This window comes from Nerophis lumbriciformis, linkage group LG20, assembly GCF_033978685.3.
Source record: "Nerophis lumbriciformis linkage group LG20, RoL_Nlum_v2.1, whole genome shotgun sequence".
Classification (NCBI taxonomy): Eukaryota; Metazoa; Chordata; class Actinopteri; order Syngnathiformes; family Syngnathidae; genus Nerophis; species Nerophis lumbriciformis.
In genome coordinates, this window is record NC_084567.2 from 21,713,770 (window position 1) to 21,738,720 (window position 24,951).

Sequence of the window (24,951 nt, forward strand, 5' to 3'; positions counted from 1 at the left end):
CTTTTTTTTGACAGAAATGGACTTTCATTCAAACATAATTATTTGTTGAAAAATATATTATTGACATGAATCCTATTGATTATAAAAGATTGATAAATGGCATTTCAGTCCAGCTTCTTCAGCTCTTAAAGTCTTCTCTACGGGAAGAACAGATGGAGTAAGTTTCTCCAAGCTTAATGATTGCTAAAATAAACATATTAGTTAGTAAATGTAACAATAATACAAGGAACACAATTAATTTGGATATAACTTGTCCACCAAAAAGGGTTGTGTCCCAGTGAAACTTCTTACCTCATATTCATTTTGAAAAAAATTGGACTAAACATAACATATTTAAAATAAAGTTACAATCATGTCACAATTGTTACCTTGTAAATCTCTTATGCCTAAATTCATCCAGGCTGTTTCTTTAGAATGCTCTTTTTTTGTCCCATTGAAAAAGAGTCAATTAACCAAGAGTGTCCAATCTCACAATTATTCTGGACTGAACTTTCTGTTGTACTGTTTAGTACTCACAATATACTGTTTAGTACTTACAATATACTGTTTAGTACTTATAATATACTGTTTCAGTTTAAAGAAAGGGTTCTGTTCTTACAAGGTAAATGTCATAAAAACTAGAGTATGCTGTCAAACTGCTGTGTCTACTAGGAGTATTACATATTCCATCCATCCATTTTCTAACGCTTGTCCCGTTCGGGGTCTTATTCATAAATACAATGTTATGTCATGCAAACCCATCCATCCATCCATTTTCTACCGCTTGTCCCTTTTGGGGTCACGGGGGGTCGCTGGAGCCTATCTCAGCTACATTCGGGCAGAAGGCGGTGTACACACTGGACAAGTCGCCACCTTATCGCAGGGCGTCATGCAAACCAAATAGTTTTTCATTTTATTATCCATCCATCCATTTCCTACCGCTTGTGCCTCTCAGTGACATTATAAAAAATATTAAATCAAAGAAAAAACAATATGTAATGTGTAACATGATGCTTTTATTTGATTTTTGTTTTATACTTTTAACTGTTATTTCTTACGTTTCTTGTTTTTTGTTAGTGTTGTTTAAATATATTGTTAAATGATTGAAAATTATGACGAAAATAATTTGTAAATACTTAATTTGAAAATGTTTAATATCAAATATCTTTGTTATGGAAATAGCTTTAAAGAAAAATGCACCATTCTAGTCATTGCTGTTCGATGGCCTTTTGTTTTCCTCCAAACAGTGAAGTACATATAATTTTGCTAAGTTTGCAGCACACTACTCTATTGATAGCAGAAAACACAATCTGTCCGCGCATGCGTGTAGACTACGTCACTTCCGGAACTTGAACATTTTACGACGGAGTCTGCTACATCAAGTTCTATGTTATTTTAATGTTTTGTATACAACTACAACTTACCAAGGAGTAAAAGGGAACAATAACATACAAATTAACAGAATGTACATTTAAAAAAGGGAGTATTATCGCCACATTTTCAACCACTTTTACTTTTCTGTCATCACAATAAATGACACACAGGGGCATCGCTTACTCATCGCATACTTCTTTTTAAACAACGCATTTTAACAAAAATCTAGGTGGGTGGTAGGAGGTCAAAAGACTAAATCAGGTCTTTGTCTCCCGCCCATCAGAACCTTTATGGATGATGTGACAATCCTCACCACAACCAAGGCATGTGCTAGGTGGCTGCTGAACAAGCTGCAAGGAAACATCCAGTGGGCCCGGACGGAAATAAAGCCAAACAAGTCCAGGAGCATCTCGGTTGTGAGGGGGAAGCTGAGAGAACATCGATTCTGTGTGGGTGAGGAGGCTATACCAACAGTGTCTGAGAAGCCTGTCAAGAGTCTTGAATGGTGGTATCATGCCATCCTCAAAGAAACAGAGCATGTGGATCAGCTCAAGCAGAATTCCATAGCTGGCCTTGAAAACATCGATAAGACCATGGTGCCTGGCTGTGGTGCCTCCAATTTGGGTTTCTATCCAGGCTAATGTGGCCTCTTACCATCTATGACATACCAACCACAAAGGTAGAAAGTTTGAGAGAGGGGTTAGCTCATTTGCCAGGAGGGGGATGGGTCTTCCCAAATGCTTCAGTAACACCGGACTCTGTGGAAGAGGTGTTCTGAAACTTCCTGTTTCCAGCCTAGTAGAGGAGTTTAAGTGTGCAAAGATAAGGCTAGAAATGACGCTAACAGAGTCTCATGACCCATGCATTGCCCAAACAGCTCTTAGCCTTGTGACTGGCAGGAAATAGACTGCAGTGGCAGCTACTCTGCAAGCAAAGGAGGATCTTAGGCATAGTGACATTGTCGGCCTTGTGTAGCAGGGGAGAAGAGGCATGGGCCTTGGTTAGAGCAGGCCATTGTGGCATAAGGCTGCTCCAGCTCGGCGACGCTGGCTGGTTGTGGAGGCTGTACGTCGGCACGAGCAGGCGGCAAGATGTGCAAAGGCTGTCTCTCAAGTCAAGCAAGGACAGTGGATGAGCTGGAAAGGAGTTGAGCTGAGAAAGATCTCATGGAGGGAGCTCTTGGGCATGAAGGCATTTCACGTCAGCTTCATTTTACGCTCCACTTATGATGTCCTTCCCTCCCCCTCTAACCTCAAACAATGGTATGGAGAGGACCTCACAAGCCCCCTCTGTCCATCTCCAGTTAATCTCAAACACATTCTCGTTGGCTGCAAGACAAGTCTGTCCCAAGGGTGCTACACCTGGCCGCACAACCAGATCTTGAAGTGCCTAGCAGCCACTAGAGCAGGGGTCCCCAAACTTTTTGACTCGTGGGCCGCATTGGGTTAAACAAATTTGGCTGGGGGACGGGCTGTATATATATATATATATATATATATATATATATATATATACATATATATATATATATATATATATATATATATATATATATATATATATATATATATATATATATATATATATATACATTGTCTTATTAATCAGTTTTGACAGTTAACATTGTCACGTTATCGATGGGAAAATTCATTTTTAGACAATATGATTTGCCTGAGCGGCTTGGAGACACTGTGAGTAACAAGCGGTAGAAAATGGATTAGAAAGGAAAGATTAAAAAAATAAATAAATAAATAAAAATTAAACAAAAAAAAAAATTAAAAAATACACTTTTTTTTAACTTGGGACTTCCCGTGGGCCGGATTTTGGATGCTGGGGGGCCGGATCCGGCCCGTGGGCCGTAGTTTGGGGACCCCTGCACTAGAGGCCAGACAGGTGAAGACCAATGCCCTGCCCCCGCCAACATTATGTCATACATCCTCAAGAAAGGCAATCCTAGAAGGTGCAAAGTCATCTGAAGACATAGGCCAACTCGTGAGTCGTGACTGGAAAATGGCGGTGGATCTCAATCAAAAGCTTTGCTTTCCTTCAAAGATAGCCAGACCTTGTGCTCTGGTCCTCCTCACTGCACATCGTGTACATAATAGAACTCGTAGTTCTCTAGGAGGCTGCAGTGGAGGAGACATTTGAACGCAAAAGCCTTAAGTACACCGAGCTGACAGCTGATGCCAAGCAGAATGGATGGAAAGCCAAGATCTGCCCAGTTGGCTGCAGAGGCTTTGTGGGCCGGACAACCATCAGGCTGCTTAATTAACATTGAGTTTAACATTGGAGTTTGAGGCCAAACCCTGCGAAACACCATCAAAGCCCTCTCAGGGGCAGCAGAGGCAGCCAGTCGGTGGCTGTGGATGAAGAGGAGCGACACCATCTGGAGCTCTAGTAAGACCTACAGCACATAATGGTTGAAAGCAGAGGGGGGCACCAGGTGTTGCCAATGAGCCCTATGGAGGTGTCGTGGGCCTGTTATTTAAACACCGGTGAAGGAGGGTGCCAACATTATGCTGTCAACCATTCCACTCCTCTACGTCGCCCCATTTTGCTATGCCACCCAACCAGGTCCAACACCTTAACAGCATTGAAGCAGCTCCGATGTATGTAGCCTACTGTTACCACTCTACTCAGGTCCTTTGTATCATAGCATTGTTCCATCTAGTCTTAAAATTTAACTGATAGGTAGAAATCATTTGTAACTATAACTAATTAATTTTTCAAGGTAAGATGACCAACACTCAAATCTAAAACTTTTACTATATACACAAAATACCTATTCCTCACAAATATTCCTAAATCTGTGTTAGTGAGTATTTCTTCTTTGCCAAGATAATCCATCCCACCTCACAGGTGTGGCAAATTAAGATGCTGATTAAACAGTATGAATATTGCACAGGTGTGCTTTAAGCTGTCCATAACAAAAAGGCCACTCTGAAATGTGTAGTTGTATCACACAGCACAATGCCACAAATGTCTTAAGTTTTAAGCAGAGGTGGGTAGAGTAGCCAGAAATTGTACTCAAGTAAGAGTACTGTTACTTTAGAGATTTATTACTCAAGTAAAAGTAAGGAGTAGTCACCCAAATATTTACTTGAGTAAAAGTAAAAAGTATGTTGTGAAAAAACTACTCAAGTACTGAGTAACTGATGAGTAACATATACACACACACACACACACACATATATATATATATATATATATATATATATATATATATATATATATATATATATATATATATATATATATACACACACACACACACACACATATATATATACACATATATATATATATACAGTATATATATATACACATATACAGGTAAAAGCCAGTAAATTAGAATATTTTGAAAAACTTGATTTATTTCAGTAATTGCATTCAAAAGGTGTAACTTGTACATTATATTTATTCATTGCACACAGACTGATGCATTCAAATGTTTATTTCATTTAATTTTGATGATTTGAAGTGGCAACAAATGAAAATCCAAAATTCCTTGGTTGGAGCTCCTTTTGCCTCAATTACTGCGTTAATGCGGCGTGGCATGGAGTCGATGGGTTTCTGGCACTGCTCAGGTGTTATGAGAGCCCAGGTTGCTCTGATAGTGGCCTTCAACTCTTCTGCGTTTTTGGGTCTGGCATTCTGCATCTTCCTTTTCACAATACCCCACAGATTTTCTATGGGGCTAAGGTCAGGGGAGTTGGCGGGCCAATTTAGAACAGAAATACCATGGTCCGTAAACCAGGCACGGGTAGATTTTGCGCTGTGTGCAGGCGCCAAGTCCTGTTGGAACTTGAAATCTCCATCTCCATAGAGCAGGTCAGCAGCAGGAAGCATGAAGTGCTCTAAAACTTGCTGGTAGACGGCTGCGTTGACCCTGGATCTCAGGAAACAGAGTGGACCGACACCAGCAGATGACATGGCACCCCAAACCATCACTGATGGTGGAAACTTTACACTAGACTTCAGGCAACGTGGATCCTGTGCCTCTCCTGTCTTCCTCCAGACTCTGGGACCTCGATTTCCAAAGGAAATGCAAAATTTGCATGGTTGCGTGATGGTTTGGGATGCCATGTCATCTGCTGGTGTCGGTCCACTCTGTTTCCTGAGATCCAGGGTCAACGCAGCCGTCTACCAGCAAGTTTTAGAGCACTTCATGCTTCCTGCTGCTGACCTGCTCTATGGAGATGGAGATTTCAAGTTCCAACAGGACTTGGCGCCTGCACACAGCGCAAAATCTACCCGTGCCTGGTTTACGGACCATGGTATTTCTGTTCTAAATTGGCCCGCCAACTCCCCTGACCTTAGCCCCATAGAAAATCTGTGGGGTATTGTGAAAAGGAAGATGCAGAATGCCAGACCCAAAAACGCAGAAGAGTTGAAGGCCACTATCAGAGCAACCTGGGCTCTCATAACACCTGAGCAATGCCAGAAACTCATCGACTCCATGCCACGCCGCATTAACGCAGTAATTGAGGCAAAAGGAGCTCCAACCAAGTATTGAGTATTGTACATGCTCATATTTTTCATTTTCATACTTTTCAGTTGGCCAACATTTCTAAAAATCCCTTTTTTGTATTACCCTTAAGTAATATTCTAATTTTGTGACACACGGAATTTTGGATTTTCATTTGTTGCCACTTCAAATCATCAAAATTAAATGAAATAAACATTTGAATGCATCAGTCTGTGTGCAATGAATAAATATAATGTACAAGTTACACCTTTTGAATGCAATTACTGAAATAAATCAAGTTTTTCAAAATATTCTAATTTACTGGCTTTTACCTGTATATATACAGTATATAATTTATTTATTTATTTTGCCGTTTTTGTTTACATGTTAAAGGTGTTTTAATGAATATACATGCATGTTTAACACATATAGATTCCTTTATTTCATGAAAACAAGAATATAAGTTGGTGTATTACCTGATTCTGATGACTTGCATTGATTGTAATCAGACAGTAGTGCTGGTAACGTCCTCGTTTTCAAATGGAGGAGAAAAAAAGTTCCTCCTTTCTGTCTAATACCACATGAAAGTGGTTGGTTTTTGGCTTCTTATACGTCCAGCTTCCATATTCGTTTTTATACACTTTACAAGAAATACATTGGCGGCAAACTCCGTAGCTTGCTAGCTTGCTAGCTTGCTAGCTTGTTTGCGCTGGCTTTCGGAGACTCTTATTTTGAAAGCGCAGGCGCGATGGAGCGGCACTTTTATTGTGAAGACAGGAACTGTGCAGTCAGTCTTTAGGCTTTTGACGGGATGTACGGTTGAAACAAAAAAGGGTATTTTTTCCTTCACACTTTTGATTGATTGATTGGAACTTTTATTAGTAGATTGCACAGTACAGTACATATTCCGTACAATTGACCACTAAATGGTAACACCCCAATACGTTTTTCAACTTGTTTAAGTCAGGTCATGTGACCACCTGGCTCTGTTTGATTGGTCCAACGTCACCGGTGACTGCATCTGATTGGTGGAACAGAGTGAGCGTCACCAGTGACTGTATTTGTTGAAACACTATGGAGGTCTGTCTGACAAACCAAAACAAACAAAGCGTGCATTAACAGATCGATAAAAATTAGTAGCGAGTAGCGAGCTGAATGTAGATAAAAGTAGCGGAGTAAAAGTAGCGTTTCTTCTCTATAAATATACTCAAGTAAAAGTAAAAGTATGTTGCATTAAAACTACTCTTAGAAGTACAATTTATCCCAAAAGTTACTCAAGTAGATGTAACGGAGTAAATGTAGCGCGTTACTACCCACCTCTGGTTTTAAGGGAGTTGGCATGCTGACTGCAGGAATGTCTACCTGAGCTGTTGCCCGTGAATTGAATGTTCATTTATCTACCATAAACCATCTCCAAAGGCGTTTCAAAGAATTTGGCAGTACATCCTTCCAGCCTCACAATCGCAGACCACGTGTAACCACACCAGCCCAGGACCTCCACATCCAGCAGGTGCACCTTCATGATTGTCTCATTTCCTCATGTTGCAGCATGACAATGTTGTAAGGATCTGTACACAATTCCTGGAAGCTTAAAACGTCCCAGTTCTTGCATGGCCAGCATACTCACCAGACATGTCACCCATTGAGCATGTTTGGGATGCTGTGGATCGGCGTATACGACAGCGCGTTTGATCGATCCATCCATCCATCCATCCATCCATCCATGTTTTACTGTTTGTCCCTCTCGGGGCCACGGGTGTTCCAGTTCCTTCCACTATCCAGCAACGTTGCACGGCGATTGAAGAGGAGTGCACCAACATTCCATAGGCCACAATCAACAACCTGATCAACTCTATGCGCAGAAGATGTTTTGCACTCTGTGAGGCAAATGGTGGTCACACCAGACTGCTTTTATGGACTGCCCAGATCCCCGATAAAGCAAAACTGCACATTTCAGAGTGGCCTTTTTATTATGGGCCTAAGGCACACCTGTGCAATAAACATGCTGTTTAATCGGCATCTTGATATGCCACACCTTTGAGGTGGGATGAACTATCTTGGCAAAGAAGAAGTGCTCACTAACACAGATTTATACAGATTTGTGAACGATATTTGAGAGGAATAAGTATTTTGTGTATAAATGATAAATGGGTTGTACTTGTATAGCGCTTTTCTACCTTCAAGGTACTCAAAGCACATTTACCCATTCACACACTGGTTAGAGTGTCCGTCCTGAGATCGGTAGGTTGTGAGTTCAAATCCCGGCCGAGTCATACCAAAGACTTTAAAAATGGGACCCATTACCTCCCTGCTTGGCACTCAGCATCAAGGGTTGGAATTGGGGGTTAAATCACCAAAATGATTCCCGGGCGCAGCCACCGCTGCTGCCCACTGCTTCCCTCACCTCCCAGGGGGTGATCAAGGGTGATGGGTCAAATGCAGAGAATAATTTCGCCACACCTAGTGTGTGTGTGACAATCATTGGTACTTTAACTTTAACTTTAACTTTAAAATGGGAGCAAAAATAAAAGTGTTGCATTTATATTTTTGTTCAATGTAAGTTTATATAATGCAACATTGCAATTACCTGGCAAGCATATAGACAGAAAAACATTGCCTGTTGAAATAAGCTATATTTATGGTATCAAGTTGTGGTTAAAGATTGCAAATTTTGACAGGCGCACGACATCCTAATAATTAAATAGGTTGCAGGGTAAAACATGATGATTGAAATACACTAAGAATTGGCTTATTTTATCTAAAAAGAAGGGCGATACTTGGAATTCTGGTATTAATCCAATACCAAGTAAACACAGTTTGCTATTGATACCAATAACTATTGATACCAATACTTTGACTTTAAATGTCAAAATGATTTAATAATGTTGTGAATTTGCCTCTAGTTAGATTATAAATATGTTAAAATTATTATATTATAAAAATATTTTATTCAAATTAAAATGTTTTCTGAACTAAATGCAACTAAAACAACATATAAGCACAACAATAATAAATAAATAAATGGGTTGTACTTGTATAGCGCTTTTCTACCTTCAAGGTACTCAAAGCGCTTTGACACTACTTCCACATTTACCCATTCACACACACATTCACACACTGATGGAGGGAGCTGCCATGAAGGCGCTAACCAGCACCCATCAAGAGCAAGGGTGAAATGTCTTGCTCAGGACACAACGGACATGACGAGGTTGGTACTAGGTGGGGATTGAACCAGGGACCCTCGGGTCGCGCACGGCCATTCTTCCACTGCGCCACGCCGTCTCATTTATTATGTTACATTACACACAATTTATTTCAACATGACCTATTATGCAAAACTAACTTTTCTTACATATTGGTACTTGTTTTAGTGTATTTGTAATCTCAATAAGTACTGTAAATTTGAAGTCAAACTATGAAAGCATGGCGTAGATATTTATAAAACAATCTTGCCTTATTTCATACTTCCTCTAAATGAACCGTTTGGAATTTGCCTCATTTGTGATGTCAGTAGATATCTCTGTAAATGGTAAAGTTTTACACGAAGAGCTTTGCGGTAGTCCACCATTATAGTCCGACACTGTAGTGAAAGAGTTTGTTCTTTTTCTCTAGCCTCTTGTTGTGAGGGACCTGGCTAGTACATGCACATGCATCCTCCACTGTTGCCATTTCTAATACAAACTAGGGTTATCCCGATACCAATAATTTGGTATCGGGATCAATAATATGTATGTCGATGCTTTTCGATACTTTTTGATACTTTTTCAAATAAAGAGGAATACGAAAAAATTTAAATTTTGGCTTTATTTTAACAAAAAATCTTTAAATACAATACAAATATGTTTCCTATTGCACTCAAAGAACAATTTTAGAAGGTTAAAATATAAATTAAAGGGCTTTAAACTCATTGTGTTTTTCTTGTTGCACTCAAAGAACAATTTACATTTTTCCATGTTACATATAGTCTGCCATAATCAAGGATTACATTCGAATATGATAAAAAAAACTTTATTGACATTATATCAAATCATTTATGATTTATGGTTGCCAATCCAGGTATGTGCTTGAAGAAAAGTACAATAATTAGAAAGTTGTCACGATCGGGGCGCATGATGATGCAGGGTTTTGTTCTCCCAAGATGCAAAGGATGAATCCGGACAGGACTTGCAGGTAAAAACTTGATTTAATAATAAAACAACACAAAACAGGTACAAAACAGAAAACAAACCGACTGGACGAGGTGCCGAGCTTAAGTGTTAGCTAAGGCTAACACTTAGCACAGGCTGTGACAACTAGCAGGGGCTAGGAGACAAGAAAAAACTTACCTGGCAGTTGCGTGATGCAAATAAAGAAGCCAGACTGACTGACTGGAAAAGGCAGGCTTAAATAATGTCAGTGATTACAAACAGGTGCGCGTCAGAAATACAAGCGGCAGGCGGAAGTAATATGTAACTATGGTAACCAACTCAAAGGTGCACAGACAGGAACAAAATGAGTCCAAGACTAACAGAAAACACACGTGACCTGAAAACCCAAACAGAAATATGATCCAGGCAGCGGATCATAACAGTACCCCCCTCTAAAGGGACAGATTCCAGATGTCCCCTGGAAAAACTAAAACCTACCAACTACACGACAGTTCAAGAGTCATGGGAGGGCGGAGGAAGGACTTGGCGGAGGGTCGCCAGGCCACGTGTCCCCGAATACACCGGGGAAGAGTCAGGTGGCGGCGGCGAATGGAACGCCGCTGCCGCAGGCAAGGCGGGTGACCACGGAAAGGCCACATTCGTGGCCGACGAAGAGGTGGGCGGGAGTGACGCCAGAACTTCAGCAGTCTTTGAGTCTTACGCCCAATTCGTGGGCGTACAGGAATTAACCCCTGAGAGGGCTGCATGCCGGTGTCTGATGGCTGTTTGCGCAGCTGGCCAGCCGGAGGTCGTGGAGGCGATGATGCTGGCGACGAGGAGGGTGGCAGCGCCGTGGGAAGGCCCGCCGGAGACGAGGAAGGAGCAGACGTCGGCGTGGAAGCGGCAGGCATCGTCATCAAGGTAGGCGAGGCCGAGCAGGAGTCAACGTCGCCGCCGTGGAAGCAGGAGGAGTCGACGTCGCTGCCGTGGAAGTAGGAGGAGTCGACATCGTCGCCGTGGAAGCAGGAGCAGTCGACGTTGTCGCCGTGGAAGCAGGAGCAGTCGTCGCCGTGGAAGCAGGAGCAGTCGTCGCCGTGGAAGCAGGAGCAGTCGTCGCCGTGGAAGCAGGAGCAGTCGACGTCATGGAAGCAGGAGGAGTCGACGTCGCCGCCGTGGAAACAGGAGCAATCGCCGCCGTGGAAGCAGGAGCAGTCGTCGCCCTGGGAGTAGGAGCAATCGTCGCCCTGGAAGCGGGTACCGGAGCTTGCCTGGGAGCGGGTACCGGAGCTTGCCTGGGAGCGGGTACCGGAGCTTGCCTTAGAGCTAGCCTGGGGGCAGGTGCTGGTGCGGAAACCAGCCTAGGGGCAGGTGCTGGTGCGAAAACCAGCCTAGGGGCAGGTGCTGGTGTGGAAACCAGCCTAGGGGCAGGTGCTGGTGCGTAAACCAGGCTAGGGGCAGGTGCGGAAACCAGCCTAGGGGCAGGTGCTGGTGCGGAAACCAGCCTAGGGGCAGGTGCGGAAACCAGCCTAGGGGCAGGTGCTGGTGCGGAAACCAGCCTAGGGGCAGGTGCTGGTGCGGCAACCAGCCTAGGGGCAGGTGATAGCCGTGACTTAGGCAGAGGTGGCCTGGCTGGAGGTTGTGGCTTGGCTGGGCGCAGCTGTGCTACCCCACTAGCCCCCTCCTCAAGAAGCGGCTACCAGACGCGCTCCCTGTGGTCTGGAATCGTCTTTAGGAAGTGGGTGGAGTGAGGTCAGGAGGGTGGTAGACTCCACCTATCTCACTTGTCCAAAAAGTCCATTTCTGGGAGCATTAGTCACTGGGGGCGCAGCCAAAGTCACTGGAGGCAGGGCTTGGAAAACAGGAGACTGAGACTGAAAAAATCTAAATTCTGAAAAAAAATTCTCATAAGGATTATTTCTAGAAACAAAGTCCTTAGTGGGGGGCTGACAGAGGGAGTAAACAGAATCTAAAAAAAAATCTTGGTCTCTGACGTCATCCCTAGTGGGTGAGATGACGTCATCACTAGGCAGCGGTGTAATGTCAACAGCGCGGGTCTCTGGCTCACAGCCCAGTCGGAAAATTGTTGGGCACAAACATGAATGGAATTACCAAACCTCAGAGGGGAAGACTGGGCTGCTTTTGGCGTGCTGCTGTCCGGAAGAGGAGTCTTCGGGAGCGACGCGTCCTGACGGCGAGGCGAAGACTCCTTGCTGTCCGATGCGAGAGAACGAGGTGCTGGCTTCTTTTTGTCATGATCGGGGCGCATGATGATGCGGGGTTTTGTTCTCCCAAGATGCAAAGGATGAATCCGGACAGGACTTGCAGGTAAAAACTTGATTTAATAATAAAACAACACAAAACAGGTACAAAACAGAAAACAAACCGACTGGACGAGGTGCCGAGCGCACCGGAAGCTAAGGCTAACACTTAGCACAGGCTATGACAACTAGCAGGGGCTAGGAGACAAGAAAAAACTTACGTGGCAGTTGCGTGACGCAAATAAAGAAGCCAGACTGACTGACTGGAAAAGGCAGGCTTAAATAATGTCAGTGATTACAAACAGGTGCGCGTCAGAAACACAAGCGGCAGGTGGAAGTAATATGTAACTATGGTAACCAACTCAAAGGTGCACAGACAGGAACAAAATGAGTCCAAGACTAACAGAAAACACACGTGACCCGAAAACCCAAACAGAAATATGATCCAGGCAGCGGATCATAACAGTACCCCCCCCCCCCCCCCCCCCCCCCCCCTTAAGGGACTGATTCCAGATGTCCCCTGGAAAAACTAAAACCCATCAACTACCTGACAGTTCAAGAGTCAAGGGAGGGCGGAGGGAGGACTTGGCGGAGGGTCGCCAGGCCACGTGTCCCCGAATCCACCGGGGAAGAGTCAGGTGGCGGCGGCGAATGGAACGCCGCTGCCGCAGGCAAGGTGGGCGACCACGGAAAGGACGAAGAGGTGGGCGGGAGTGACGCCAGAACTTCAGCAGTCTTTGAGTCTTACGCCCAATTCGTGGGCGTTCAGGAATTAACCCCTGAGAGGGCTGCCTGCCGGTGTCTGATGGCTGTTTGCGCAGCTGGCCAGCCGGAGGTCGTAAAGGCGATGACGGTGGCGACGAGGAGGGTGGCGGCGCCGTGGGAAGGCCCGCGGAGACGAGGAAGGAGCAGACGTCGGCGTGGATAATGTCAGTGATTACAAACAGGTGCGCGTCAGAAACACAAGCGGCAGGTGGAAGTAATATGTAACTATGGTAACCAACTCAAAGGTGCACAGACAGGAACAAAATGAGTCCAAGACTAACAGAAAACACAAGTGACCCGAAAACCCAAACAGAAATATGATCCGGGCAGCGGATCATAACATAAGTACTAAAAACAAAACTATGGATAAATGTACACAGATAAGCCATGGAGCAGGTAAAACACACGTTGAAGATAAAACAGAAATTGTAGCAATTTGTTACCAAATTCAGTAATTTTACTTGCACTAGTTGAAGTTAGATGGGCGGTCCTAACTCTGTTAATATTTGGTATCAAGCCAAGCAGCTGTGTGCGCGCATACGTATCTACATTTTTTGTATATACATGTGCAAAACAGGGGAGCTGTTAACTCATGAGAGCAGCGTATGTGTGTTTGTGAGAATGGCAACGTGTTGGATGAGTGACGTCAGTGAGTGAGTGGGCGACTACAGAGAGAAAGGAGCGGGCGCACTGCGCAGTAAAGTGATGAATGGGTCTGGTGGTGTCTTGAAAGCAGCCAGAATTCTGACCGGAAAGCGGACTTTAGCAGACCCATTGCGGGGTAAAGTGAACTGAAGGGAACGTCTCCCCTGGGCTCCTCTACTATGGTCTGCACTGGAGCGAACAGCAGGAAAGGTGTAACAACTACATTATTACCTGTCAGTCTTTATAACTCCTTGTGCAGATCTGAATGCTTATTATTTAAATGTTTACCTAAGTTTGAAGCAAAGGTGGTAATACTAATCGCCACATTAGGCAAGGCCTGTTTAAAGCAACACTTGAAGCACGGCTCTTCCCTGTTTAAAGCGTTACCTTTACCGTTAGTTTTGAAGCCCAAATACCGGCACATCCTAAACAGACTGTCAGAAAGCTGCTTGAGGATGATCTGTAAAACATATTCTATGCAAAATCTTCACCAAAGAACCACAGTATGTACAGTAGACCACAAGGAAGTGTTTTAAGTATAGAAAAAAAAAGTATAACGACCTATTTAAGCAAATAGAGTAATACTGCCTAATAATTAAAATGCAACAATTTACCAAAACATTTTTTGGAAAAATGTCAACAAAAAAATAAATATGTCAGAGACACGTGTGTGAGACGACAAAGGTTATTGTGATTTTTTGTATGCAGACAGCCGAGGATGCAACGTGAAGTTGAAAAGTATAATGATAAAACAAACAAAACGCTAGAGCAACAGGAAAGTGTTCTGAAAACATAGGGGAAGCTACGCACAACAAAAAAACTAGACAGACTACAAAGAAAACAAAAACGGAATTCTGTACAACAGCAAAAAAGATGTTTCATCAGTTCGTGCTCATAGACTTAGGCCATGTCTACACTAAGTCGTTTAACCCCTTAAACCAATAATTATTTAGCCTAAGTCCCGTTTCAGCCACACTAAACCATCGTTTAAGGTCCACCTCCTCGGACAATTTTTTACACGGAAGTCAGCCGTGTAATTCTTGAATCTCCGGCACTTAGCTCTGATGGACTCATTGGTCGTTTACAAAGTGAGTTGGAGAGGAAGTGACGCCAGAAAGACCGCGCCCACACAGGAAGTGACGCCAGAAAGCCCGTGCTCCACACAGGAAAAGACATCCGAAAGAACGTGCCACAGGCAGCTTCATAACAAAGATGGAGGCGGATCATCCAGACATGCCCGTGTTTCTCCTTCTTCTACATGTACAGGCGCTTTTGATAACCACGAATCAATACCTTAAGAGAAGGCAACGGGCGATTGTAGCTATTTCGTATATGCAACACTTCTCAGTCGGCAAGAGAACTTTCAAATGTCCGCGTCAGCTATGAGTCTATTTACCGAAAAACGTTGTACCTTCCTCCCGTGGATGTGATCGTGATATGCAGTGTGTGACAACAAATATTGCTTTATGGATGTGACAGTGAAATGGCCAGGTAGCGTGCATGATGCCCGCATCTTCACTAACTCCGCCATTAGCACGCAGCTGAAAGATGGAACCATCCCCTCGTGTCCCAAACAACAGCTGGAAGATGAAGATCCGCTCCCTGTTTTTCTTTGGGGTGACACAGCTTATCCCCTGACGCCATATCTCACAAAAGAATACCCCAACGGCAGGGTCAACCCACAACAACAATACTTTGGGTATTCTCTGTCTAGATTAATTGTTGTAAAAAGTTCTTTATAACGTTGTTTACGTGTCCAATAAAGATTTGATTAATTTATGATGTCTCAGGTGTGATTCACTACAATAGACACACTGGATTCTCGTTAGTTGAAAAACCACAACACTAGATATTGTTCAAAGGAGATACATTTTAATTTAAAAACTTGCAGACAAAACACAGCAAACAAATGTAAAATGCACAGCAAACTATTTACAATATAGCTCTTCTAAATAACTTCACAGTGAAGTAAAGTCATCTACTGGAGAGCAGATGGACGCTTTTTTTTTTTTCCGCACATGTGTACAAGGTCGCGTTGAGCCGGCGGACGAAGGGGGCGGAGGTCTTAAACGGTGGCATTGTTGTGTGTGGACACGGATAAGGTTAGGTGTGATTTACCCTGGATAACCTTAGTGTAAACGGGGCCTCAGATTGGTCACATTTAGTGCAGCGGCTGGTGCCAAAGCCCCCAAAATATATACTTAAAAAACAAGGAGGGTGTGCCTGGGCAAGGATGGTTTCGCCCTATCGTAGTGGGAAAAACAGCTGTTTTAATGCAAACGAGCAATCCTAACTGTCAAAGCCAACGACAGTCGTTGAAGTGTAAATTCCCCTCGTTAGCATTGAGGTATTGTGTGGCAGAACGATCGCTGTGGATTGACCCCGTCTAAGCCTTAACATAAGTCCAAAAATCTGTGCCAGTAACCTCCACTAGAGTGTCTGTATGAGCCGGAGAGAAAAACTCTGTACAGAGCACGTCATCTTGTGGGGGCGTGTCCCAGCTGACATGCTTGGGGTGTCGGTGACTAGGGTTCAGCTGGCTCTGTTACGCCTGCACTGCACTGGCTTGCAGCCCCAGGACATGAAAAGTTCTGTCAAGTTGCCGTTTTTGGTTGCATTGTCTTAGAGGAAGGCTGCGCGTCGCAATGGCCTGACGACGCAAACTTCTTTATTGGTCGCAGGCTCAGCACGTGGCCAGAAAAAGTTTATAGGGACCATACCGCTATCTGGCCCCCACATCAATGTCTCTAGTACCTTGGGAGGGTAACGCTGAGTCTTTGTCTCCAAATCCACCCAAGAAAAACTTCTCAAATTCCTCGTCAGTGTAATCGTAATCGTAATCGTCAGCAAAATCACATGGGTGGGACATTCTTTCAGGGACACGTCGTGTGACACAAGGAAAGTTATTGTGATCTCTTTTATGCAGACAGGAGGCAACATGCGGTGAAAAATATTTAATAATAAAACAAACACAGGCGAGAGCAATATGTCTGAAAACATAGGGGAAGCTATACATGACAAAAAAACTAAACTGGACAGACTACAAAGAAAACAAAAACAGAATGCTGGACAACAGCAAAAAAACTCATAATGTGTGTGGAGCAGACGACGTCCACTATGTAGATCCGTACAAGACATCACCATAAAATGAATAATGTCCCAACAGAGAATGGCGTTTCAGGCCTAACTTAAAAAATTCTAATTGCCAACAGAAAACAGGTGCGGGCAAAAGTGCAAAGGGTAAAGGCGTGAAGCAGTTACAGGAAAACACCAACAAACCAGGAAGATCCACCAACATAAAAGTCTAGGAAAGGAACTTAAACACTATACACAGGAGAACACTCACAAACTCAAAATAAAGCATGATCTGGTGTGTCAGGCAGATATTGGTAAAAACAAAGTTATTAGCCAGTCGCCAGGAGAAAGAGGGAGGGGAAAAGTGTGTTTAACTGAGCAAGAAAGTGACACTGAGAGAGAAAGAGATGCACTTCATAAACAGAATAGAAGAGACACTGCGGTCGCATAAACTGAGGAAAAACAAGTTAATTGCTGGATGTTGTCTCGATCCCATTACACTAGTATCGATCTGATACTAACACAAATGGTTAGAAAAGGGTTGAACTTGACCAGAATAGTTTTGTTTGCCTTGAAAATGAATTTCACTTTAAAAATAAGTACTAGCAGAACTTTGATTATTCAGGTTGTTGCTGTGGTTAGTTTTCTGCTGGTTTCCGCTACAACATATGAAATGTAGGTGGGTGAAAATGATGTATGTGATGTCCTACCTGATTTTTCTGCTGGTTGAGGAGGGATAGCTCTATATCTTGTTTGGATGAGCTGCTGGACTGACAGCGAGGAGGCATGTCACTCGGTGTCTTCAGCTTGTTTCGACACATGCAGACCAGGAAGAAGAGGCAAGCGATGATCAAAGGGACGGCAATGGCAGGGATAAGAATAAACAGTATCTCCTTTCTGGGGTTCTCTGGAGCTTCTGTCAATAGAGAGATAGTCATATGTTTAATATATATGTACAGTATTATGAAAATAGCATCCGTCATAAAAATGTATTTGCTATTTACATGTATCATGATTGTTCTCTATGGAGATTAATGTGTGTCCTTGTATGCAACCAAACAAAAAAAAGTTAGTTTTTTTGGATTTATTTACGACTTCCTGCGATGAGGTGGCGACTTGTCCAGGGTGTACCCCGCCTTCCGCCCGATTGTAGCTGAGATAGGCTCCAGCGCCCCACGCGACCCCAAAGGGAATAAGCGGTAGAAAATGGATGGGTGGATATTTACGACTTCTTTGGCAGCTTAGTCACAGATGACTATGCTAATTTACGCCCTTGTGTCAGACACTTATTTCGATTTGATGTTTAATTTTTTATCTAATTTTTTTTTAATTTTTTTTTTAATTTTGTAATGGTACTTTAATTATTATTAATAGTTGTTTTTTTTAATTAAAATAATTTTGTCATCCTATTTTAGTCAATTATTAGTAATATCTTTTCAGTTTTAACGAGTGTTGTCATTATATAATGCACATATTTAATAATAATTTTCACATTTTAACTTGATGTTTTGTTGATACGGTACATTCATGTTTGTTGACAACGCCTAGCATGGCTGTACAAGCCAATTCTTGAGTGACAGTCCCTGTTGCACTTAGTGCAAACATGTGTAGAGACTTCATCCCGCTCCTGCTGTGCAATGGTATTTGCAGTGCGTTTCCTCCTGTCTCTCTTCTCCTCTGCGAGCTGGCCTCTCCTCAAATCAGCCTCTGCAATACCCCGTCTAACCGCTTGACGCCAGACATTTCGGTTCTCCGCCTGTATCTCCCAGCTGTCTAGAGGAATATTACACGCCTTCAGATCTCTCTTGCATGCGTCCTTGAACCGGAGGGAGGGACGACCAACACGTCTGGAACCAGCAGCCAGTTGTCCAAACATAATGTCCTTGGGAAGCCGTTCGTCCTCCATCCGCCGAACATGTCCCAGCCATCGAAGACGGCGCTGGCTAAGAAGAGAGTTCATGCTATGAATATTAGCCCGCTGAAGAATGACACTGTGTGGAATATAGTCCTGCCAACTAATACCAAGGATACGTTTGATGCACCACATGTGGAAAGCGTTAAGTCGACGCTCTTGTCTCATGTAAGTAGTCCAGGTCTCGCTTCCGTAGAGTAAAGTGCTGAGAACGCAGGCCAGATAAACTCGGATCTTTGTATGTTGTTTTCCCATACTCAAAATGGCTAGTTAGCCATGATGCCTTTCCAAGCCTCCTGTCAAGCTCAACATCAAGCGAGAGTTTATTGCTGATTGTCGAGCCTAGGTATATAAAATTATCTACTACTTCTAAAGTGACACCATTCATCTTGATAGCAGGATTTGCAGCACCTTGAACACTGACATTGGTTTTCTATAGGCTAACTGTAAGTCCAAACTGTTAACAAGCATTCGCAAAACAGTCACTTAGACGTTGTAAGGCTTCTTTGGTGTTGGTAACAAGAGCAGCATCGTCTGCAAAAAGCATCTCTCGGATTAACACTGACCTCCTTTTGGTTTTCCAACGTAATCTTGCCAGATTGAACAATTTGCCGTCAGACCGTGTCTGTAGATAGACACTCTCAATGAATGTGTCAAAAGCGTAGGACAGGTGTATAGAGAAGAATATTCCAAAAAGAGTTGGTGCTAAGATATGTTAGAAGCTTTTTTATTGGGCAGTCTCAAATGGCGCGACCATATGGACGTGACTGCTAGCTACTTCTCTCTCTCAACACATTTGTAGGGAAAATATTAAAGACTAGGGGTGGAAAATACTGACCAATAAATAAAAGGCTTTTAACATATGAGGTTGAGTCGTGCCAAAAAAAACAAAAAAAAAAAAAACAATTTGTAACTACATACAAGGAATTGCAACCAAAAAATGATTTGGTGCACACTATGGCCACACCAACATCACAACTGTCCCAAAGCTGACTGAATAACAAGTTAAATGTTTTATTTTAATTAATCAAATGCCAGCCGTCATTTTCATTAAAACATTTTTCCTAATATAAGTGATTTGGAGCACTTGAAAATAATATAACAAATACAATCTTGTTTTTCATGAGCTGTGTGCTATAATGTTTTATGTTTAGGTGGGTGTACAGCTTTGGAAAGAATGTGTACCCCTTTCAGAGATCACATTTAGTTCCGCTTAATATATATTTTCATTAGCATTTCTGTAATCTAGTAACAGCATTCCATGATAATATTCATATGACAAATTAGCATTTCTTAATAAATGACAGTAGAATAAGCACATATGTTTGGGGTGCTATGGCTCCCCAAACAGATGTGCACTATGGTGTAATGATCTGGAATTGACACTTTGTGTGGTGTTGGAGTTATCCAACTTTTTGTGTGGCCTTAATGCATCAATGGCGAAGTGCGGTGAGTATGTGCGTTTGTGCAAGTGAGAGAGAGAGAGAGAGAGAGAGAGAGAGAGAGAGAGAGAGAGAGAGAGAGAGAGAGAGAGAGAGAGAGAACAGCTGCTGTCGATATGACAGATGACAAAGAGTTGGTTTAAACCTGGAAAATGAGTTATAGTTGTTTTTTTTTACTGTTTTTGTTGTGGTTACGGCCGACAGACAGTTTTACTCAATAAAGTAATGGATGGAATTCCTGCTCTCTTTAAAGCGTCTCTACAGACGTAATAATTTAACAGTGTTGAAGAACATTGTTTTCTCTGTTGTGGCCGCTTGCCATTACCTGTTACTCACAGTTGCATTGCAAAATCATACAGAACAAATTGTTATCTGCTTATTTTGTTTATAGTTCAGAAGGGATTTAATTTTGTGCGCAGCATAGATTTGCTGTGCGCAGAGGGCGTGTGAGCAATGCGTAATTGTGCAGGCACACACTTTAGAGGGAACGTTGGTTAGAACCATTGCTGCTGTTAACTGTAAATGACTGATATTTAATATTGTGCACAAGTCCATTCGTGTCAGCAATTCAACCTCAAATCATACTTGCCAACCTTGAGACCTTCGAATTCGGGAGATTGGGGGGAGAGGGGGTGTTGAGGTGTGTGTGGGGGGGGGGTTGGTGGTAGCGGGGGTGTATATTGTAGCCCGGAAGAGTTAGGGACGCAAGGGATTCTGGGTATTTGTTCTGTTGTGTTTATGTTGTGTTACGGTGCGGATGTTCTCCTGAAATGTGTTTGTCATTCTTGTTTGGTGTGGGTTCACAGTGTGGCCCATATTTGCAACAGTGCTAAAGTTGTTTATACGGCCACACTCAGTGTGACCTGTATGGGTATTGATCAAGTATGTCTTGCAGTCACTTTTGTGTGTATGCAGAAGCCGCATACAAAAAATTATTCCCGGGCGCGGCACCGCTGCTGCCTACTGCTCCCCTCACCTCCCAGGGGGTGAACAAGGAGATGGGTCAAATGCAGAGGACAAATTTCACCAAAGTGTGTGTGCGACAATCATTGGTACTTTAACTTTAATACAACATGTGACTGGGTTTGTATGGTAAAAAAGGGGACGCGTCGACAGATTGTAGAGGACGCTAAAGGCAGTGCCATCACGGCACGCCCTTAATATTGTTGTCCGGGTGAAAATCGGGAGAAATTCGGGAGAATGGTTGCCCCGAGAGATTTTCGGGAGGGGCACTGAAATTCGGGAGTCTCCCGAAAAATCGGGAGGGTTGGCAAGTATGCCTCAAATGTGAATCTGATGTGATATAATCTAATTACATGAAAAGGTGAGTTATGTCAAGCCTTTGTTATAATTTTGATGATCTTGGCTTACAGTTTTTGAAAACCCCAAATTTACTGAAATGTTCATTTTAATTTCGAGTTTCAGTAGCTCTAAGCCATAATCATCAAAATGATATCAAAAGAAGTTCTTGAAATGTCTTGAGTTGCATGTTAAGAAGATATGTCATATATTAGTTTTACCTTGTAAATCCAAATGCTGGAATAAAGAAGGAGGGATGTGGGGGGGGGGGTTGAAAGTATGATATTAATTTTTTTTTGTTTTACCTATACCTAGTTACTAGTATAATGCTCATGATGTTTTGTTCATACATGCGCCTTATAATCTGGTGAGCCTTATATATGGACCAATATTGAGCCTCCAACAGGTAAAAGTTTCAATCAATCAATCAATCGCAACTACGGTAAGCAGCCGCCGACTTCATTTTTACGGTAATAAGCAGCCGCCCCCGTAGAAGAAGAAGAGGCGCGCGGTGCATGCTGGGATATATGACTGCACGAGACGTGCTGTTTCATTTCCATTTGTTTGTTTATGTAAAGACCCCAAAATGGCTCCTATTAAGAGACACGCAGAGTTTAAACTTAAGACGATCAGTCACGCAGTAGAACACTGGAATAGAGCAGCAGCGACACTGACTCGATTAATGACGACTTCGACGAGACGGATGTTGGATGCCGTATTCGCCCAACTGTTTAATTTGGACACTGAAGAAGAAGAATTTGAGGGATTCGTCGATGAGGAATAACTTCATAAAGTGAGCTTTACATGTTTATTTTGCGTGTTGTGTTGTGTGACATTAACATTTGAGCAACGTTGAGTTATTGATATATTGTTATTGCTCTGCACTATTTCGAGTGTTACTATATTGTGATTGCACTAACGTTTGATTTACCGTAACAGTATCACTGTTTTTTACATGTTTATTGAATCAGGGAAAAGTTCCCCTCCACTATGTGATATAAATGTTGCACTACATGGTATACCTTGCTGTTGTTAAAAGATAAACAAAACACCACGTCACTGACTTTACCTCGGGGAAAATAATAAAACAGCTGTTTACTCATTTTGGGAGTAAACAGAGTTGTCAGAACGATGGTTTGTAATCTTTTAATAAAGTTTGACTGACCTATCTGACTGTTTTGTTGACATTACCTTTAGCGCAGCTCCATCTAATGGATGCATAACGTAACCCCAGCCTCTACTGTAGCGTCTATTCTATGTGCCTTATAATGCGGTGCGCCTTTTATATGAACAAAGTTTTAAAATATGCCATTCATTGAAGGTGCGCCTTATAATCCGGTGCGCCTTATAGTGCGGAAAATACGGTAGTTACTTTCAATATACAGTAATCAGTTAAAGGCCTACTGAAATGCGATTTTCTTATTTAAACGGGGATAGCAGGTCCATTCTATGTGTCATACTTGATCATTTCGCGATTTTGCCATATTTTTGCTGAAAGGATTTAGTAGAGAACATCGACGATAAATTTTGCAACTTTTGGTCGCTGATAAAAAAGCCTTGCCTGTACCGGAAGTAGCAGACAATATGCGTGTGACGTCATAGGTTGTGGAGCTCCTCACATCTGCACATTGTTTACAATCATGGCCACCAGCAGCGAGAGCGATTCAGACCGAGAAAGCGATGATTTTCCCATTAATTTGAGCGAGGATGAAAGATTTGTGGATGAGGAAAGTGAGAGTGAAGGACTAGAGGGCAGTGGGAGCGATTCAGATAGGGAAGATGCTGTGAGAGGCGGGTGGGACCTGATATTCAGCTGGGAATGACTAAAACAGTAAATAAACACAAGACATATATATACTCTATTAGCCATAACACAACCAGGCTTATATTTAATATGCCACAAATGAATCCCGCATAACAAACACCTCCCCCCTCCCGTCCATATAACCCGCCAATACAACTCAAACACCTGCACTACACACTCAATCCCACAGCCCAAAGTACCGTTCACCTCCCCAAAGTTCATATAGCACATATATTTCCCCAAAGTCCCCAAAGTTAAGTACGTGACATTCACATAGCTGCACGCACGTACGGGCAAGCGATCAAATGTTTGGAAGCCGCAGCTGCGTATCCAACTCAAAGTCCTCCTGGTAAGAGTCTCTGTTGTCCCAGTTCTCCACAGGCCAATGGTAAAGCTTGACTGTCATCTTTCAGGAATGTAAACAATGAAACACCGGCTGTGTTATCCGGCACAACAGTCAGGGGGTGCATTCTACGGCAGGGGTGCGTTATCCGGCACAACACCTGCCGCAATACATCGCTTCCCACCTACAGCTTTCTTCTTTGCTGTCTCCATTGTTCATTGAACAAATTGCAAAAGATTTACCAACACAGATGTCCAGAATACTGTGGAATTTTGTGATGAAAACAGACGACTTAATAGCTGGCCACGATACTGTCCCAAAATGTCCTCTACAATCCGTGATGTCACGCGCAGGCGTCATCATACCGAGACGTTTTCAGCAGGATATTTCGCGCGAAATTTAAAATTGCACTTTAGTAAGCTAACCCGGCCGTATTGGCATGTGTTGCAATGTTAAGATTTCATCATTGATATATAAACTATCAGACTGCGTGGTCGGTAATAGTGGGTTTCAGTAGGCCTTTAAGTAACTATGTTACTTTTTAAAGGTGTAATCAGTAATCAGATTACTTTTTCAATGTAACTGGCAACATTGGTGTGTGTGTAGGTGAGTGGTTGTGGTGATTTGGCTCAGGAACACACAAGCACATGTAGCCAACAAATGCACACAACAATGTGTGTGGGTTGGGGGGAATGGGTAGGGATGATTGGACTAACAGAAACACATTCACACATACTTGCCAACCCTCCCGAATTTTCCGGGAGACTTCCAAATTTCAGTGCCTCTCCCGAAAATCTCCCGGGACAACCATTCTCCTGAATTTCTCTCGATTTCCAGCCGGACAACTATATTGGGGGCGTGCCTTAAAGGCACTGCCTTTAGCGTTGTCTCTCACCTGAAAAGGAGACTATTATATATGTCTTTATCCATAGATTTATGGAGTAGGCAGGCACGGAGCTATTTCTCAGTGTGTGTTTATTCCAGCCGGCAAGTTAATACACTGACACACAACATCCGGATTCCCATCATGCATTGCTTCAAAACTACGGCAAGTAGTAATGTCTAAAATTTCCAGCCGGACAAACAATATTGGGGGCGTGCATTAAAGGCACTGTCTTTAGCGTCCTCTCACCTGAAAAGGAGACTATTATATATGTCTCCGTTATCCATAGGTGTATCTATAACCCATAACACGATGGCCGAATGGATATAGTCACTCAAGGATATGTTCCCGGATTCAGAGATCGCTCGCCAGTACTCAAATGGCAGAACAAAGGCTACTCAAATAGTGAAAGGTAAGTGTTTTTTTTTTTTTTTAAGTAAGCAGCAAGTACAGTACAGTTAGTAGAACAACTGTGTTTTCATTACTGTGTACTGTACTATATATATACATATATATATATATATATATATATATATATATATATATATATATATATATATATATATATATATATATA

The 24,951-nt window shown here is 42.7% G+C and overlaps 1 protein-coding gene across 1 annotated transcript in view; it reads right to left on the reverse strand.

Annotated features, from left to right (window-relative positions):
- Window positions 1-24,951, reverse strand: part of ror2 (receptor tyrosine kinase-like orphan receptor 2) — a 162,118-nt gene that overhangs the window by 7,748 nt on the left and 129,419 nt on the right. Inside the window, exon 8 of the mRNA XM_061980576.1 lies at window positions 17,402-17,607. Coding sequence (XP_061836560.1) covers window positions 17,402-17,607 — 206 coding nt within the window. The remainder of the gene's footprint in view (window positions 1-17,401; window positions 17,608-24,951) is intronic.